The following is a 20224-nucleotide window of genomic DNA, read 5'->3' as shown; positions in this document are numbered from 1 at the left end:
TGTGTTAGGTTGTGTGTGTTTTTGTGAAGGGTCACGGTTATTTAGCTCTTATTTAGTTATTGCATGGGAACCATGATGCTCTTTGTCACATAGGGGGTATCTTGGTCCGTTCCAGTCTCTTGGTCCATAGTTCTTCTGTGTCCTAGAGATAGATGCTGATCCTTGGCTTCTTTTTGCTCCAACAGAAGTTGAAGGAGTATCTGGAAGGGCGGAACCTCATCACCAAGCTTCAGGCAAAACATGACCTCCTTCAGAAGACTCTGGGAGAAAGTAAGTCTGGGAATCACTTGTCATTGTGTCAGCCCATCCCTCGTAATTACTGAATTAGGCAGCTGACTGAGCATAACAGACTTGGATTATCAATGCTAAGTGGACAAAGTCATGTTTTATGAATTTATTATTCAATCCCTACTGCACTGCTTAAGTAATGATGAAAGGGAAGTGCTTAATGAGCCAATAATGTGCATCATCTATTTGTTTAACTGAAGCATATGCCTATTTCCTCCCCCCATCCATTATAACAATCCCACAGAATCAAATTGGGGTAATCCTAGTAATTACTTTGTTTCTCCTAGCATGCAAATATTCTTATCATTTAAGGAAATGTTTTTTCCCCGTGGACTTGCTTGCCTTTCATCTCTGTGTGGACTCTTTTAAGAAATCCAGGATAAAAGGGGTATTCATAGGTAGAACTGGAGGTAACCATTCTACCAGTGCAAAGCCTGTTGTAACTTCATTAAACTGCTTGGACCACCAGCAGCTGGAGCTGGAATGATTAGTTGTTTATGACACTGACGTTGAACCAAGGTGCCACCAGAAGTTTATGTATCTGACTGCCCATGAAAAACCCATCTGTCCAGCTTCTGGGGAAGGGCAAGGCGAGGCAATCCTAGACTCGATAGAATGATCTGTTCATATCACAACAAAGACCAGCTCTGGCTTTCATTATAGCTGTCTGTGTTGATCTGTTTCCCATTTACAGGATTCAGGTCTTTGGGGAAAGGAGCTAAATCAGAGGGTTTGTTCTGAACTGTAATACGTTATAAAAGTCTTTTTGCCAACACTTCCTTTCATTCTTGCAAAATCTGCTCTGAGCCATATGGCTGAATGCCTCTGGCCCAGAATTAGCTGCTTTGCGTACATCATCTGATTGGTACAATGAATACAGTGACATGACATTTTTTATTTCTTCAAATCATCTACGTGTGCCTATGAACATTAATGTGAATAGTTTGGAAAGTGCTTTGCATTCTGAATCCACAAATTTGTTGGATAAAGCTGTTGGTTATTTTTAAATTGACTCTGATCCATAGGAAGTGAAATGAGGCAATAGACACGTTTTCCAGGTTTTCTGGCACAAGAAACTATTTGTCTATCAAAAAAGTAGAACAAGGCATGCCATTTCCTGGGAGCATTTTCTCCCTCTGAGTGTCTGAATATAATGCTCCTGCTGCTCCTGTGATGAATCACATTCCTGGGTCATAGCTGACTTCTGCATTCCAGCGTATGGCTCTTCTTAACCTGCCTGACCCGCCAAACTGACTCCTGCAGAGGAAAAAGACAGAAAGCTAAATGTCTTTCTTTTTTGGCTTTCTAATGTCAAAGAGCCCCTTTTGCTTCTATAATGCTGTTGTGGATTGGGTTGAAATGTGGTTGCAAAGGTCTTTGTCCCTGAGTTTGAGCCATTAAAACAACAACATGGGTGCAATTGTACTGCAGAACAAGGAAATGTATTTCCTAGCAACCCCAAATTAGAACACTATAAACTGAAGCAATTTTAGATCCCAATCCTAGTCAGTTTATAAATGCTATTGCAGTAGATAGTGGGTGACTGAAATCATAGAATCATCCTTCTACAACTTTAGCACTGAGAAAGGTCATCTGGCAGAGTGCCTGACTTGCCTAACTTTGGAGCAACTTGATAGGGGTTTGTGTCTTGCCTCACCCCCCACTTCCCTTTAAGGTGACGTTTGGCTTCATTTGCCAGTTATTTTAATCTGAAGATGACAAGTTCCGTTAATAAAAAGTACCAGCAGATCTCTCTATCTGCGAGTAATTATTTCCCTGCCTTCCATCTGCATTTGTCACTGTAATACTATAGCCCTTTGATGTTGCCACAGCCGTGTAATTTATACATATGAATATTCTGTGATGGAAGTGGGACAGATGGCAAGAAACTCTGGTTTGGAATAATGCTGCTATAAATTATGCACCATTCTGGGTAATTGAGGTTTGTGTTGGGAGGGAGAAAGTGACTGTTCAAAATGGGTTATTTATTTTCCATGATCAACAATTAGCTTCATTCTCATCACTTCATTTTTAATCTTGAGCTATGAGGCCAAGTCCTTAGTTGATGCAAATCAGCAACATTCCATTGCATAAGGCAACTTAAAAACTGTCTGAGCTCTGATATGTGCCAAATAATTTGTGTGTCTATCCTCCTCCTTTTTTTTAAACCCTCAGTGTGGTATTTTTAAATATTGCCTGTATCAGCACTAGGCATAGTAGTTTGGGCCCTTTCCTTCCAAGCCATAATAAGGTTGGTGGTTTTTGTTTTTTTTGTATATAAATATGATTCCAGAAAATATCATTCAAAACCATAACTGGCACCTCGTGCTTGTGGGCTAGCAAATCTGTGAATGTTTTCAGTCTCTCCAAGTGGTTTCATAAAACACAATCTCTCTCTTCACTGCTGATTCCTTCTGGGAAGATGTCGGAGTGAGAAGTGGCGTGGCTCTCCTTTGGCAGTAGCAGTCAACAATTACTGCATCTCTAGAAAACCAATTTCTGAAAACAATGCTTTCCGAAGAGACTTCAGGCAGCTTGGAGCTGTTTTGTGCATTTCCTGGTCAGCCATGGAGGAGCCTTGCCTGTGGGGACGTGCTCTCTTGATCTCCATAACAACAGAAGCAGACGAAGAGTGGGGGGATGCTCAGTCACACTTCTTTATTTATTTAAGCCCCCCCCCCAGTCCCTTTTGCCCCCAAACCAAGGTTGAAATCACACCCACCCTTCCTCCTGTCTGCTACAAGTCTCTCTCCTTTTGAAACATAGCTGTTTTTTCTCTTAACAGGTCAAAGGACTGACTGCTCTCTTGCCAGGTAGGTGTGGTTCCAAGCAGCTTTGTTGTTTCAGTATCTTCCACTAACCCAAACAGTCCTTTTCTTGCAAACAAAGCACTTAAGATTAAGATTAAGATTAAGATTAAGATAAATTTATTGTCATTGTCCGTATATACACAGTATACACAACAACGAAAATCAAACACCCACCCAAAGACCGGGTTCACATACACATTTGCACGTATCTCCAACACTCTCATCCTATTCAGACATAATCTATAAAAACATATCATACTCCAGAATGTAACATAACCTATCCTCCTTCAAACTACTCCTCATTTTGATGGCATTTCTTATGTTTGTATTTTTTCCTAAAAACAAAAACAAAAATGCAGCTTCTGGAAATGTAAGCTTCCATATGAAAGCCTTTGAAGCAGCCTCCCACACAACGGCCACAACACAAGAAAGGACTGAGTCACATGCAATGCTAAACCGTGGCTTAGCACTATGTGCATAAGCTAGAATGAGCCCATGGAACCTTGGGCTTGTATGCTCCTCACCCCCACCCCAAGACGACATGTCTGGTGTTGGGGAAGGGCTTCCATGAATCCTTGCTTCTTGTTATGTATGAACTGGGTGTTGTGGTTTGCAGACACTAGTTACCGTATTTTTCGCTCTATAAGACGCACCAGACCACAAGTTTTTGGAGGAGGAAAACAAGAAAAAAAATATTCTGAATCTCAGAAGCCAGAACAGCAAGCGGGATCGCTGCACAGTGAAAGCAGCAATCCCTCTTGCTGTTCTGGCTTCTGTGATAGCTGCGCAGCCTGCATTCACTCCATAAGACGCACACATTTCCCCTTACTTTTTAGGAGGGAAAAAGTGAGTCTTATAGAGCAAAAAATACGGTAGTTAAAACTCTTGTTAGTTAAAACAAACTAGCTTCATAATTAATGGCTTGAAACTGTCTTATTTTGAAACTTACCGGACTGTTTTAATCCACTGTCTTTGGTTCGTACGTAACAAGTCACCATTCATGGAAACAGAAAATGAATGTTTCAGAATTCCTTTCCCCTGACTGCACAGAAGGGAGGGGAGAGGAGCGGGGAGACCACAAGCCTTCCCTTGGCCTCACTCGAGCTTGAGCGCATATCACTAAGCCAGTCTTTGCTAACCTGGTGCCCTCCACATATTTTCAGCTGCAACTCTCACCATAATTCCCAGTTTTCAAAGCTTGCTGGCGAAGTGTATTGGATGTTATAGTTTAAAGCATTCAGAAGACACCAGGATGGTGGCGATTGCATTCAAACCATGGCTTAGCATTAAGTGTGAACGGATCCAAAATAAGACATGCTATAGGCATGCTATTTAAGTAGAGTTGTTACGACTGTGTTTACCTGGGGCAATTTGGATAAATTGATATTAATTACCGAGAATTCTAACACATGGGTTGTGCTGTCTAACTTGGGTCTAAGGGCAGAAATAGATACTAGATGTCAGGAACTGGTTAGATGCACAGGAATGGTGGGAGGAACCAGCTGGGGAACCACCAAGGGGAAAAGGCTCAGAGCCTGGGAATGGATGGTGGGATGACAATGAGTGGTCAGAAGGAGAAGAGCGAGAAAACTAGGAGGAGGAGGTGTCAGAAGCTGAAGAGGTAACAGGGTTTAGTGAGCTGGGAGAGTCTGTGGCAAAGAAGTCTAGACCCAGAGGCAGAAGCTGAAGCAGGAGAGAAGCGAAGCCAAGAGACAGAGATGAGACCAGAGATGAGGCATGGGTGTCTCCCCCTCTTACTGCGATGAGCTCCCCTCCCCCCCTGGTCTCCAAGAACCAGGAGAGGAATGAAAAGGGAGGAGGATAAGTAAGCTTCACACAGGAGAAATCTCAGATTGCTTGGGGAAAGCCCTGGAGAGGAGAGGACTTACGCAGCTTTGGGGAAGTGGGGACCTTCCGTCACAACAACTACTTCATCGGGGCAAGACCTACTGGAGATGAATTGCTGTGCTCATTAGGCCTGACATTCCTGTGCAGATCTTTTTTTTTTTTTTTTTTTTTTTGCTATTAAGGAGTTAACTCCACATGCTCGGTGTGATTTACTGCTGGCTCACTCCTGTCACTAAACGACAATGGGGATGCCACCAAAAGTGGAAACTCATGTCAAGTTGTCCTCCCAGCCCCATAAAGTTTAGGCAAATCTACACACATTGTGAGATCATCCTTGACTCCTAATGGAACTGGGAAACAACATAAATATGTATATTTCAATGACACGAAGAGAGCGTTTGGCTTTTGCTGAGCATCACATATAGTTCCACCCAGACAAACTTGCTTAGGAGAGGGAAAGGGTGTGCCAATTAGTTAATATGCTGTCATCTATTTTCTTCTTTTTTCCCCTGGTCTAAACACCTTCCATTTTTCCAGGCTAGGGAAGACATTGTGCTCTGCTGGAACTCCTCTTGTCATGGGGGATAAAAAGACATGAAATAAATACCTGAAGAGCTTTTGATTGTTTAATAGGGATGGGGAGGGATCAGTCATGGAAGGGGTTTTCTTTCACTTTGGCCTATTGACCTCATCTGGTATGACATGGAATTGGATTGCAGCAGTGGAGAAAATAAACGTTTTGTTATAACTGGGCCCGGCATCAATCATGCTATCATAAATGTCACCGTATATGTGGAAATAATAATAGAAAAATATGACTTTTGATGAGGCCTTCTTTGAAACATTGCAGATCTCCAAATTGCCTTTCTGTATTGGCTTAGAAGGCATGTACATGTGGAGAGAGTGCAAGCGCATACATGAGCCTTTCTAACAAAGGGAGGGTGATTATTCCATATCTGGAGCCATTACTTCATTTTGCATTTCTCATAGTAAAGCAGAGCTGACAGGTCCTAATTAGGGTCTGACAGCTGTAATAATAAAATATTATTCATTGCAGAACAACATTAAATATTGGGGAATCATTTAGGGTTGATAATTTAAAATATATTACATTCCTGTGACATTAATCTCTCCCCCCCCCCGCGCCTGCCCCCGACACCGTCCCTGCAGCTTGGTCATCCTTTCTTTTTCATCAGAATACCTCAATATTAAAAGTGCCATTATGGTTCTTAAGTGTGCAAGCAAGATTGCTTTCCTCACAGACTCAGCAACCATCTGTCCTGGCGGGGAGTTTGGTTTCATGATCCAGGGACTTTTCAGTAGTTTGTATCTTCTGCAGTTCATTTGGCAGAACAGAAATGGCTGAATCAGAAGCAAAGCTGGAGAGAAGACAAATGGATCAAGGCTATTAGAGCTGATTTGAAACATCTTTTCAAGGGTAAAGAGAAGTGCTCCCACATAACAGGTGGATGAGCTGAATGAGAGATACTTGAAGACAGTTTTTTTTGACATAAGATCAATAAAGGTTGGGCAAGGTAGCCCTCCAGATGTTGTGGATTCCATTTCTGAATGAGAACATCCAGTGGTTAAGAATGGTGGATGTTGTAGTTCAGAACATCTGAATAGCACTCTGATGGCCACCCATGCAGTAGAGCATTGTAATTGTGCTCTGCATTTACCACCTCACATTCTCTTGAGCCACAACAGATTTTGTTAATGCATGGATCTGTCCATATCTTAAGGGGATATTTACACTTTCCACTGGAGTAGAAGCTTCTATCAACTTGTGTGTTGTGATAATATGAAATCCCACTCCTATGCAGTGGACTGCTGCCCTTTGGCAGGTTGTTGGGGTTTTTTTAGATCCCTAAAACTACTACAGTCGTACTTTGGAATTCGAACAGAATCTGTTCTGGAAGTCCATTCAACTTCCGAAACGTTCAGAAACGAAAGTGTGGCTTCTGATTGGCTGCCGGAAGCTCCTGCAGCCAATCAGAAGCCACGGAAGCCCCTTCGGACATTTGGCTTCCAAAAATAGTTCGTAAACCGGAACAGTCACTTCCATGTTTGATGCATTTGGGAGCCAAAACGTAAAAGAACTAAGCTGTTTGAAAGCCAAGGTATGACTGTATATGAGAAGCAAATAGAAGGGCATAGCTAGAGCTATAAGATTTCAGGTTCAATCTCTGGCCTGAAACTCTGGACAGCCACTGTTGCTCAGTGTTGTAGACAATACTGAGCTCGATTGGATTCTCCTCCTCCTCCTCCTTCTTCTATGTACTCTTCCCATCTGACTGGGTTGCCCTAGATACTCTGGGCAGCTTCCAACAGATATAAGATAGCTTACTGCGTTCCTCTCTACAATGAAAGCAGGCACAACAGAAGTTAGAGAAAACACTGTGAGACAGTCACACCAAATGTAGCTTCATCCATTCTCAGGATGAGCCACTCACATGGCTGAATAAGTACCTGAGTTCCATAGATGGAACTTGCAAAAATCCTTAAATAAGGGAATTACAAAGGACTAGCGGAACTTCCATTGACCTTCAGGACTCCAGAGAAGGATTCTTAGTGCTTCTGTTGGTACCAAGCATATACCGTCTAGGTACCCTTCCTGCTTCTCCTCAGAAATTCACAGCCTGGAAAGTCTGTTATTGCTTTTTATCTGGGCAACATCCTCAGCTCACATTGGATGTGGTCAGAATGGGTGGCTGCACATCACACAACTTATTTACTCTTTTGTAAGGCTACTCCCATACTATTTATAGCAATCAGCTTAGCTATCAGCTCTGTCTGGTAGTATAGTTCCTTGCACTTGACAAAGAATTTAAGTGCTTCTGCCCTCAAATGAAATGCAGTCAGGACAAGAACTGTCTACAGATAAATGATACAAAAGGTTCTTATTTCCTTCCCTCCCTAGTGGAGAAGGCTTGGCAAAAAAACCCCATAAAAGGCCATTCCTTCCTCTTTGGATCATACACTAACATCCGAGAACACAAACAGTAATCACGAGGCCATTTGTAACATAGCTTGTCATTTCAGTGTGGTTTAATTTGTCTGTCACTTTCCTTTTCTTGGGCACTTGTTTTAATAAAGAAACATTAATAGGTTTATATTAATCTCCACAAGAGAAACAAATTTGCGTTTTCCCCTCCCCATTGTGGTTCTAAATCACTCAGCAGAACTCACCTACCTTAGTGTGGTGCTGACTGTAAATTATCACTAACTGACACGAGAATGATGGAGGTTTATAATGGGTTTCTCTGCAGTTGGAAGTAAAAGGTTAAGTATAGCCTTATGTTAGCAATAAGCTTTGCTGCGTCCATTTTGAGCTTTTATTTTAGACCACTTAATGTTTCTGAAAGTCAGGAGTAAATGAGTGGGGTTTTTTCTGCCTCCTCTCCACCCCCAGGAAGAACCATTTATATACCAAGTGAGGTGGCATTTGGATTGTAAGTGATTATGTTGACGTATGCCTTTGCTTTCTTTTCCTCTTCTTGCTCCTTGATCAATCATGGCTCGTCTTGACTTTGGGATCAACAGCAGACGCAGTTCTACCATAAGGAAGCAGGTAATAAAGACTTCATACAATTACAGAAAGATTAATTGATGCCATTTATATGATTGCCAGATGTTATTTCTTGCCACCAATATTTCATAGCGGGGGAAATGATGGAACCAACCCAAATTACCTTGGCCAAACCAAGACAGCCGGCAAGTGCAGTCCTCAAAGGAGGGAATGCATAATCTCCTCCTTACCCAAAAGAATCTGCATAATGGATTGTTGTTTCAAGGAAAAAACCTAAACCAATATTAGTTTTGTGTTTGATAAATCACTAAGCTTATGAAGCTCCAAAAGAACACTTCTTCATTCAGAGACGCCTCAGACCTAGTCATTACTAGCAGCCACACTCCCTTTTGGGGAGTGATTATGTCCACAGTATACAACAGCAAGCTGCTTCAAGCTGACATAGAAGGGCCTCCAAACCTCAAGCCTGTACTTGATGGAGAATATTTAATTGTCTTCATCTCTTGCTTTTTCCTCTTCTCCCTCCTTTTTCTCTAGATGATGCTATGTCTTATAGATTTGCTGAGCTGAATGCTAGGGGAAGATAGATCTTAGTAAGAGACTCTGCTCTGATCTATTTGCTTGGGAGAGAGGGAGGGAGGGAGGGAACAGAGACTGCGTAAGACAGGCATGTCCAAAGTCCGTTTCGGGGGCCTAATATCTGGCTCACCGGGCAGTTTAATCTGGCCCCTGTGTCAGTTTATTTCCTGGGGTAAAATCCTAAAAAAAGCTCCACAACTTTTGGGAAAAATTGTTAAAAAAAGGTCAACAACTTTGGTCGGCCCTCACACATGTTCACTTCATCAAATCTGGCCCTCTTTGAAAAAAGTTTGGACACCCCTGGTGTAAGCAAAACAAAAACAGTGTAAGCAAAACAAAGCAATTGCTTTTGAATTGTACAGGTGAAGCTCTGGAGTGGGCAGGTCATCTTGAGACAATTCAGATAACTGAGTGCATAGTCAGTGAGTCAATAGATAGGGCTGCTCTGTGGTCCTAAGCTGTTGCACCTGACATTGGAACTCCAGGGACACAGAGAGGGAGGGGGGCCTTGGCAGGCTAAAGGGTCCTGGGCAAGAGCATCTCTTGATGATATTTTAGTATACTTTGTTGTAGGCTTAGCATTTATACTTGACTCACTTGGATGTAACACAGCAGTGTGAACTGTTTCGTATAGATGAAAACTTTTATGCCCCCCCCCCTTGTGTGTGTGTTCTCTCCCCTTATCCTCTACTGTCTGGGGCCTCTGAGTTTGAAGCTATTGCCCTCTAATGGCTCTAGCCAGTATAAGCAGTGTATCATAATTCTCCTATATACTCACATTTATGCTACTCAGCTTATTGCTTCTGTCTACTGTAATTTTTTACTAGGGTTCTTGGCCGCTCAGCTTGCCTTCCTCTTCTGCTTTGCTAGATAGGATTTTGTTAAATGTGCACATGTGCTCCACTAATAAGAGAAAATCCAATATATATTTTTTGTCCCTGGTGGATGATTTACAGCATTATAATTTGGGCACAATAATAAAGAAGCTAGGTCATATTGCCATGGGACAAGGAGGACCTGATATCTTTTTCTAGGCCAGTTTTGATTTGAGGCTTCACTTGTTCTTGTAGTAGTTGGTTTTTTAAATTGTTAATAACTTGAAGCATACAGGAATTTTAAGTTAATTTCTCCATAAAGTAGTCTGTTTCTATTTTGAGGTCAATTCTATATCAGGATAACCAGCTCCATGAGTCTATTACTGATGATACCTTTGCCACTGAAGAAATTAAAGACAAAATATTTTGGCATAACATGTTCCAAATAAGATATGTAAAAATTCCAATAAGCTTTTTCTCATTGTAAATCCAATTCCTTGTTGCATGCAAATGTTTGCTTTTATCCTCCTGTACCATGAAGCCGCCTTCTTCTTCTTCTTCTTCTTCTTCTTCTTCTTCTTCTTCTTCTTCTTCTTCTTCTTTTGGAGTAGAATGAAAGGATTTGTAAGGCCTTTAATTTTATTTATTTTTGTTTACATAACGCACATGGTTGGGAAATGGCGGAAAGGCTTGCCGTGATTTGTATACTTGCCTCACCCTTCCAAGCTATACAAATTAGAGGCTCTTTTATTTTCTAAGTGCCCTTATTTTGGGGTGGGGGGGTTGTTTCCTGCCATCTGCGTGTTTTTCTCTTTCAAAGCTCAACCTTTGAATACCTGAAACACTTAATTTCTGGAGGCTGTGTTGTTCTGTTTACACACTTGAAAAATACTCTGTAGAACTTCTAAGGTCTCTCATTGGATTCACCGGTGTTTGTTTTCTGTCAAGTCACACCAAATGCTGCAAATCTCCCTTTGCGAGTGGAGGAGCAGCTTGGGCTAGACACAGGAGCGCTTTGTCAAACCCTACCTGTCTCTGCTCCTCCCAGCATCCCTCCAACCCATAGCGAGCTCCCCCTTCTGCCTGCTGAAGGAAAACCTCAAAATGGTGCATTCTGGGGGAGGAGGAATATCTGAGCCATCCTGGCATCCCCTAGATGGCCAACCAGCCCCACTGCCACCGCAGCACTATGGGGCCTGATTGGAGCCCATTCAAAGGTTGGTGCAGAGATTTCCATTGCTGCCCTCCTGTCCCCTTCCACATACACACAGTCCTCCCTAGCCATGCTGGGGATTGCAGACTAAGGTACTATAATGAAAAGATAGCTGAAACAGCAGGGAATTATCACCTTCAATATAACCACAACACTGAATAATGGCAGTAATCCCTGTTTAAGCATTCTCTATGAGGGTGAATAAATTCCAACTCCGGGTTTAACCTAGACTTTCTTTGAGAGAGAGAGTGCGAGAGACTGAGTGTGTTCTGGCAGTTAAAATACAGAAAATCCAATAGCTATTAATGACTCCCCCCAGTGTGTGGATACACAAAGAAAGCATATATTGCACAGTGTCTGCCGTGTAGGAATTTTGTGATGGGAAGTATCCCTCCACCTTTAGCCTTTTCCGAAGAATGTTCATTTCGGAACTGTATCATTTTTTTAAAGCTGCACTATCATTTGAATATTCTTTTCATTGCATATTTCTCCTTTTGTTGTTCAGGATTCCAGCCAAGCGATTCCCCTGGTGGTAGAGAGCTGCATACGATTCATTAGCAGACATGGTGAGTTTGGAGATAGTCAAGCTAAAGTTTAGTTTGTTCTGCACAGTATTCAAGTAGCCCGTTGAAGCACAGTCAGGACTGTGATCTGAAAACACAGGAGGCAGCTAAAGCTGGTCTAAGTCTTGTTTGCTCCTAGATGAGAGACCTCCAGTCAACCCTGTGGACATTGCCTTGAGTTTCCTCTTGGAAAGAGCAGGAAATATAAGTGAAATAAAAGGCAGCAGGACAGAATCAAAATGCATAAGTAGGACTGCCTTTTAGTGTGTGTGTGTGTGCGTGTGTGATGTTTCTTTCTTAAGTTACTAGAAAATGCCCTGGACATTTTGAATTAAAGTATAGAAATGTTTTAAATAAATCTGTAAAGTTTGCATACGGTGATTTTTCTACTCAAGCTAACTGCATTCTTATTTAATAAATTTAATCAATAACTTAATACATTTGTATTAATAAATTTACATAAGTATTTAATAAATAGGTAATAACCATTCTGTTTTCTGAACTGTGACACAGGAGCCACACACATATTATATGTATAGTCCTTCTAGATTTCTGATACGTGATTCTTTTTCTTCCCGTTCTCTCTCTCTTAGCATTAAGGTTTTGCATCTTTATTCCTTTCAAATCGATCTTTTCCTTCACCTTATGAGTTCTGAGATTTCAGCAGGCACATCCTGCATATTGCTGAACTTTTAGTCAGAGTGGAATGGCGTCCCTTGCTCTATCAGAAGGCTATTTTGTCTATTTGGGGTTGTTTTGTTATAGTTCTGCCAAGTCTTCCTCCTGCCTGCAGCCCTTCTTGTCACTTCTAACTCTGTTCCAGAAAGTTTTCCCAACCCTCTGGAACAGAATTTGGGTGCACATAGGGGGAATGCCTCTCTCACATTGTGGAGATGGAAGCCTTCATTGGATCAAGAAACATGTGTCAGGAGGATGCTACTCTAGTATTTATCATTTATCCATTTATTTATGTTCTTCCATTTGTATTATGCCTTTTTTTCCACCATGAGACCCAAGATTTGTGTGGTTACTCATCCAATCACTGACCCAGACATGCTTAGTCTCAGCAAGATTATTTGTTCAAAAATCATAATTACCACAATTTAAAAGATTTATGAAATAAACACTGTTCCACAGGAAATAAGGTATACTCTAAGATAATTAATTTATCTTTGGCTATATGATATGTTAAAATAAATGGCTCTAGATCAAAGCTTTGCATGTTGCTGGTCCCCCCCCCCCCTCCACACCCCTGTCTTCTTCTAGCGAACACAAACATACTTTATGTGTAAGAGACATTTTGTTATCTGATAACAAATAGCAGATTTTCTCCCAAGTCATTACAGGCTGCATTTCTGAAAATGATCTATGAAAGAAGTGTTCCTTAGGGAACATAGGGTCAGATCCACTCTTTGCTCCATGAATGGAAATCCCCCACTGCTCATCAAAGGGCCCTTCTATTCAAAGAGCAAAGATTTTGGATCCAACCCATATATGGTAGAATAACATAATGCACTACAGTCTTCAAAAATTGCTCACCATATATATGCAAACAATTTATTAATAGAAGTTTTGACACATCTTTTCAGTTATGCTGCTGGTATTTTAACTTACTACCTACATTTCTATACTGCCCTTTATCTGAGAACCGCAGGGCAGTTTACAATATAAAAACACAAAAATACATACCTTGGTAACAAACAGTACCCCCCCCCCACTTCCTCCCCCAACACACACAGTTTAAAAGGCTACAGATTGTTTAATTGCCCAAAGGCCTGGGAGAACAGGAATGCTTTTGCCTGGCTCCTAAAGGTACCCAACGACAGTGCCAGACGAGGTTCCCTGGGTATAGTCTAGAAGCCTTCATTTGGGATAGGTGGTTAAATAGGATGTCTTGAGCATATTTTTAAGAAGTTGTACCACTTCTGCGGATGGCAAGGTAAAAATATATTCCATATCCAATTGAACATCCTGATGTTATCAAATTTGGGACCTGCTTCCTGTCCACATTAACAGTTAAATCTTTCAGTTCATCTGGAACTAACTTATAATTTAAAATAAACATTACATTTCCCATCTGTTTCAGAATTTTAAATAAGTTTCAGATTTCTTGGCTCAGTTATTCTGGGTGCTTTTTTTTTTTGCAAGTTGCTCTAGTGGCAGGTCTTTTGTAACCCTGCTTCCTCTATGCAACATCAGCCAATATGATAGCAAGGTACGATGGACTTAGATCTTTATAGTATAAAACTGTTCTTGGTTTTCATCATGGTTGTGGGTGTATAAGTTCCGTTGTGGGTTGCTGTTGCCAACTCCTTCTTTCCCAATAGTCCCAGGCCACAGATTCAGTCATTCTGACTCAAGGAACGAGGCAGTTGAGCAGCTCGGCAGCTGTATCCATGACTGAGCAGCCCTTTTTAGGATCCACTCTGCTCACCCTGAAAAGAGGGAGGGGCTAGAAAAGGTGCCCTAAACATAGTCTGCCTCCCTTTTCCCCTGACTGGATTGCCGTGCCCAGTGGGGTCACCACCTAGCGGTCGTAAAAGACAATTGAACTTTGGAACATGGAATATTGTCATTGTCAGATAACACAGACAGCGAACATCTTGAACGCAGAACTTCCATCATTGCAAGAGAGCTGTGACGTTTTAACATCGATATTGCAGCGCTTCAAGAGACTCGAAGAGCAGGTGAGGGACAACTGAAGGAAGAAAAAGGAGGCTACACATTTTTCTGGAAAGGTCTATCTGAACAAGAACATCGAATACATGGGGTAGGCTTTGCTATCAAAAACGACCTTGTGAAGCTCCTGTCAGAAGTCCCTACCGGCATTAATGAGCGACTCTCAACCCTTCAAATAAAGCTCACCAAAAACCAACAGGCTACTATGATAAGCGCTTATGCACCAACAGTGGGTGCCGATGAAGACATTAAAGAAGAACGTTACTCTCAGCTGGATACCGTCCTATCAGAGATGCCTAAGGAAGATAAAATTAGCCTCCTGGGTGATTTTAATGCAAGAGTTGGGTGAGATTACGGACTCATTGTTAAAACCTTGTTTATGGAAGACAATCTTACTCGGCTACGAGTGATCACCAAAGAAGAAGAAGGAGGAGGAGGAGGAGGAGGAGGGAGTATAAATGGCCAAAGTGGCATCCACCAGATGGTGTTGGGACTAAAAGTCCTGTCAATTTGGCTCATGCTGGCTGGGGCTGATGGGAGTTGGAGTCCAGCAACATCTGGAAGGCATCAAGGCATCACATTGGCTACACTGGTTTATGGTGCTGAAGGCCTTAAAGCAACAATTCTGAACAGCTTCTGGCCCATCCTTGCCCTCCATGCCCCAAACTTCAACTTCCTAAGCTGTTTGTAGAACATAGGTTGTTGCCTCCTGTGAAAAAGTAACATTAGGTATGGTATTAGCTGTCACCTCCAGATTTTCCACCCCAGATTCTCCCTCATTCAGTATGGATCTGAGTATTGAAAAGGTTTAATCGGATTTATAACAGTAATAATTCTCCATTTATAGTGATGAGAATTCTCCTTTCACATAAGCCTGTTCCCTGGATAACAATATTTGTAATTATACTATCCAACATTAAAGTTAAGTACCATTTTAGTTATCTTGCCAGCTGTGTTCCAGGTGAGCCTATCTAGCTATCTTAAGCTCTTCTTATTAGTTTTCTCTAGTCTCTCTTTTCTACTTCCTCAAGGGGATTTTCCCTGGAGGCTTATCTGGCTAAGGGATGGACATAAGTAAGAATAGAAACATTTCTCTAGTGATTACACCGGGCAGTAAAATTATTCCTATACAGTTATGGGGTTCATATATAAGAAAGCAAACTACTGATCTCCTTTGCTGTTTCCTTTTAGCACTGGTTTAAGTAATCTTTAAATAAAAGCAAGATTCGTCTACACTGGAGATAATATGAATTTCCTCTGCTGCTGTTATCATCCCCTTCTTGGTTTTGGTTCTAAAATATTATGAAGAATCAAACAAGCATCTGCACTTGATATGTGATGAGGGATTATCCTTCCTAGTAGAGAGCTCCTTACCCTAACACCTTAGGACCACCATCACTATGATTTGCTTTTTTCCCCATACTATGTAGCAACGTATTTTCTATAAACCATTTGATAGATTCCCCTAGAATTTCTGCCTTGACAATTGATCTTAATTAAATGACCTGAAGTGTGACCTTTGTCTAGAAAATCGGTCATCTTAATTGACTTGGCACTGTTGTTTCTCTATGCTTAGCCTTTTGTTTTTTAAGGCTCTGCATGGAAAGGCACAGGATTCTGATTCAGCACCACATTCCTACCAAGATTTGTGCTATGATTTACAGCTAATGGGTTGTCTGGGAGAGCTAAACCATGACCCCTGGTTCGGACATTGTGCTAAGTCAAACCTTGGCTTAGCACAACACAGCAGCAGAATTGCCAGAGAGGAGCACAGCAGTCACAGTCTCCTCTCCCGGAACCTGCACATTTGCGGCTAAGCCATGGTTTGGCTTAGTGTGATGTCCAAAGCAAGCCGCTGATTCAACAAAATCTTATCTTAATTTGATTTTCTAGTCTGAGTGAACCCCATTTGAAAAACTGCCATCTAATTCATCTTGCATTTTGAAAATTTATTGATGTTACCAAAAATCCTCTTTCAATGAAGGTAGTGTTAGTATATAGCACTTCTTGAGCAATTGCTTAATTATTATTAATTTAGGAGACACATTACACAATCGTTAAGATGCTGATTGTCCAGTAAATGCAGAATTAGAGCAGGGGCAGGCAACTGGTCTGTAAAGCCTTCTGTAAAGCCCACCAGCCTTCTGCTGATTTTCTTGGCAGCAGCAACAGCTGCACCAAAGCAGAAGAAAGTCAACCGCCCAGTTTCCTTTGTTGCACCAATGTTCCATTGTCTTTTATAACAGCCTGGCTGTGGTGGTGTTGGCAGCAATGAAGAAAACCCAAACAAACCACCCAGTGTTCTCTCTTCTGTGATTTCTGCTGGTCTCAGGAACACTCAGTCATCATTGGAGGAGCATCGCCGGCACTGGACAAGATTGCAAGTGATCCTCCTCCCAGCTCACCCTTTTGAAGCATCAGAGAAAAGCTGCAGGCTTTTGCCTCCAGCATCATCTGACTCCTCCAAGCAGGCAGGAGGTGGATTCCTGACAGGAAGGAAGAAGTCAATGCCAAGTTGGAGAAAGGCCCTAAGGGGGCAGAGGAGGGCTGGGGCTGGTGACCGATGCTCTTTGGGGGCTTGGTTATTTAGAATCTGTTGGCAAAGCTCCATCCCATTGCAGCCAAGTGATGGTGCGCAAGCAGGACACACTCGGGAAAGACATACGCATCATCACTTGCTCCCTTTCTCCCCAGGCCTAATCTTACACAGAATCACCTCTCATATGCTTGAAAATGATAAAGTAAATGCCTTAGTACACTCTAAAGTACAGTGATTACTTCAAACTTCTGGGAGCGGGGAATGTCCCATGAAGGCACCACCTTCTCTAAGAATCAAACATGTTATTTGTTGTCCTGGATGCTATGAAAGTAGTTCCTTGGAATTGCCTCTAATAGAGCACAATCTGTGTTCAAGTGTGCGCCATCTGTTTCTCTTTCAGGCCAAGATAAGTTTAGCAAGCCTTGATGTCATTCCTCGCCCCCTTCCTTTCTCTCTCTAGAATCTTTCTCATTCCAGAATTGCTACCCTAAGAGCCCCGCTGTTCTAGGAACTGTGGACCATGGGTGATTCCTCAGTGGTGTGGGTCTTTTAGAAGACATTAAAATCAGTCTTATTGGCTTCCTGAATGTCAAAGTGAATTTTTAAAAATTAGATGAATACTTTTTAACAACATACGAATTGTGCCAACTTATTGCTGTGGATTTAATTACACCAGTGCTGGTGTGCCACTTTTAATTAATTTTAGCTGTCAAACAAGTTGGATTAACGGTTGGGTAATGATATGTCATCTCAATTTGGATTAGCGTGTTCTTATATCATCATGTTGTTGAATTTGACAGATAACTGAATTTCAGTGACTGAAGGAAGGATTGTAAGAATGTTGTAAGTGTACTTGCTTAGGTATTTCTGTTTTCATGGATTTCTCTTATTTTCTTTGCAGGGCTGCAGCATGAAGGGATATTCAGGGTGTCAGGATCTCAGGTTGAGGTGAATGATATAAAAAATGCATTTGAGAGAGGTAAGAGTAGTTGGGTTTTTTGTATTGCACAATTCTCTGCAATGTGTCTTAATGCTTCTGGGTTATTAGTTTAAGTGAGTTGAGACTGAAGTCATAAATGAAGACTTCAAAGGTCTCCCCAATCTTAGGCAACTCCCACTTCCCCCAGTGGCTCCCACACACTGCATCTCAAATTGTTTAAGTAGACCCCCAATACACTGGAGAGTTTGGGAGGGCACAGGTGGCTGCAGGGGGAAGCAGAAAACAGAGCCTTTAGTTGTTCTTAGTTACCTTAGAATCATATATACTATACCTTAAGCCCATTATCACTAAAACAGAGTGGTGCTTTCAAGTCACTGTTCTCTTCTTTCCAAAACATGGCACCTGTATTCTCCAGTCAGCTTGAAAGGCTGGTCTTAATATCACACAATATTTTACATTCAAATTATCTGCCTACTAAAAGCAGAGCAGCATGTCCAACCCATGTCAAAGGGCCTCTAGCTAACAGTGCGTATGTGTGTAACTTTTATCAGTCGCGAGGTTATGGAGATTGCTGTGGATTTGTCTTTTGCCTAAGAATAAGAGATGATCTATAAGGATTCGTGGAAATCTGTTTTGTGGTGGGCGGATGTCAGATGCAAAAGGTCACACTTTATGGAGCATTTATGGAAGGCTGCTTAGAGAAACTAGATAACTGTTTTAGTATCTTTGCATGCATAACATTGATTTTTTCCCATTTCATCTCTCATGGCCTCAAATCCAATGAGGTACTAAACTAATGAAGTTAACCTTAATGTATGTGAGTTTATTACTTCATCAAGAGCCCTTGGTGACAGTTAATATTGGGGATAATGCTCTAATTCATAGTTGCCTATTTATTATACTCTGTGGTGTTAAGATAATAGCTGTGCCTTGACTATTTCTCTCGTAATGGATATCTCTGTGAGAGCAAGAGAGAAGGCTTGCCCCATCATCAAATCTGATTATGTCCAACAGCAAGTTCTCCTTTGGGACTTTCTGCTTCGGTGCAAATCTTTCCTTTGTCTTTGGCCAAAACCAAACCTATAAACTCCAGTAGATTAAGAGTCACACCAGAGACCTGTGTGCTCATGCACTTCATTAGCTTTGCTAGTCTAGCACCACCTGCCTTTGAAGCTGAGCAGGCTGGTGATCAAGCTTTCCATCAGTTGCATGTAAGACTCTACTGGAAGCACAGCAACTCAGCTCTGCTGGAAGACGGAAGGGCCTACATGTTGCAACTTGGAATCATAGAACTGTAGAGTTGGAAGGGACCCTGAGGATCATCTAGTCCAACCCCCTGCAATGCAGGAATATACAGCTATTGCATACGGGGATCAAACCTGCAACCTTGGTGTTATCTGCACCATGCTGTCTCCTGTTGCCCCATGTACTTCTGTTAACCTTTTGTTGACTGTCTTTGGATAGGAGTCGGGGCTGCTGAGAGGTGTTGCTTACCCAATGTACTTACATAGAATCTTTTGTTGGATACCTATTGGGGGGGAGGGGTGTTTGAAATCATTATAGGTTACATATTATGAGCCACTTGGGCTCCTGCCTGTTATTTCTCCTTCTGTGAGGTTCAAGCTTCTGATAGATCATTCCTTATTTTGTTTCATTAATATGCACCTTCTCTGTTTGTTCCCTTGTCATTCTTGTTTTGTGGTAACCAGGGGAGGATCCACTGGCTGGAGATCAAAATGACCATGATATGGACTCAATAGCAGGTGTACTAAAGCTCTACTTTCGCGGGCTAGAGCATCCCCTCTTCCCCAAGGAAATCTTTCATGACCTGATTGCCTGTGTCAGTAAGTAGCACAAGGATGAAATGAGTCAGTTGAAGATAAGGCATGCAAAGAAACACAACACAAGGAGATAGCTGCCCCTGTCGAGTGACAGAATGAGTAGCAAACCACAAAGGTGTAAAAATATTTAAGATAACGTAGAAGGTAACACATATTCTAATGTGCATTGAAGCGGAAATGTTTTTCTTCAAGAGATATGTTAAAATGACAATTTTAATGCATGAAAACAATAATCAAAATGTTAATGCCATTCACCGATGCAAAATCTAACCCCAACAAAAATTGAACGTGCTCTTCTTCAGACAGAATTCTTAATATATCTGGCACAAAGCACATAGGATAAACCATTTTCTATAATACATATAATAAAGATTCTTGCACCTTCTGACATTTTTCTCTCTGTGCCCTCCGCCCCCATAAAAGTCAGTTAATGATAACATCTTACATAGTTCAGCCTTTTTTATATATCTATGGGAACTTGCTCATTATCCATCCTCTGTGTCTACACAATCTCCCCTCTTTACACCCCCCCCAGCACTTGTAAGACTTCAGCTATCTCTCTAAAACCATGCTGCTGGCT

The 20224-nt window shown here is 41.7% G+C and overlaps 1 protein-coding gene across 7 annotated transcripts in view; it reads left to right on the top strand.

Annotated features, from left to right (window-relative positions):
- The window catches only part of SRGAP2 (SLIT-ROBO Rho GTPase activating protein 2), a 198845-nt gene that overhangs the window by 150231 nt on the left and 28390 nt on the right, over nucleotides 1-20224 (top strand). For 5 of the 7 annotated variants that reach the window (XM_081009023.1, XM_081009021.1, XM_081009022.1 and 2 more), the window contains 6 exons: nucleotides 186-270; nucleotides 3074-3101; nucleotides 8490-8517; nucleotides 11588-11648; nucleotides 17765-17842; nucleotides 19513-19647. In XM_081009023.1, the coding sequence (XP_080865149.1) occupies nucleotides 186-270; nucleotides 3074-3101; nucleotides 8490-8517; nucleotides 11588-11648; nucleotides 17765-17842; nucleotides 19513-19647 (415 nt within the window). The remainder of the gene's footprint in view (nucleotides 1-185; nucleotides 271-3073; nucleotides 3102-8489; nucleotides 8518-11587; nucleotides 11649-17764; nucleotides 17843-19512; nucleotides 19648-20224) is intronic. The other 2 variants (XM_081009025.1, XM_081009024.1) reach the window with 1 other exon arrangement.

This window comes from Podarcis pityusensis (genome assembly GCF_964106645.2).
Source record: "Podarcis pityusensis genome assembly, chromosome: 6".
NCBI classification, from domain to species: domain Eukaryota; kingdom Metazoa; phylum Chordata; class Lepidosauria; order Squamata; family Lacertidae; genus Podarcis; species Podarcis pityusensis.
This window is presented reverse-complemented; position numbering and strand designations above follow the sequence as displayed.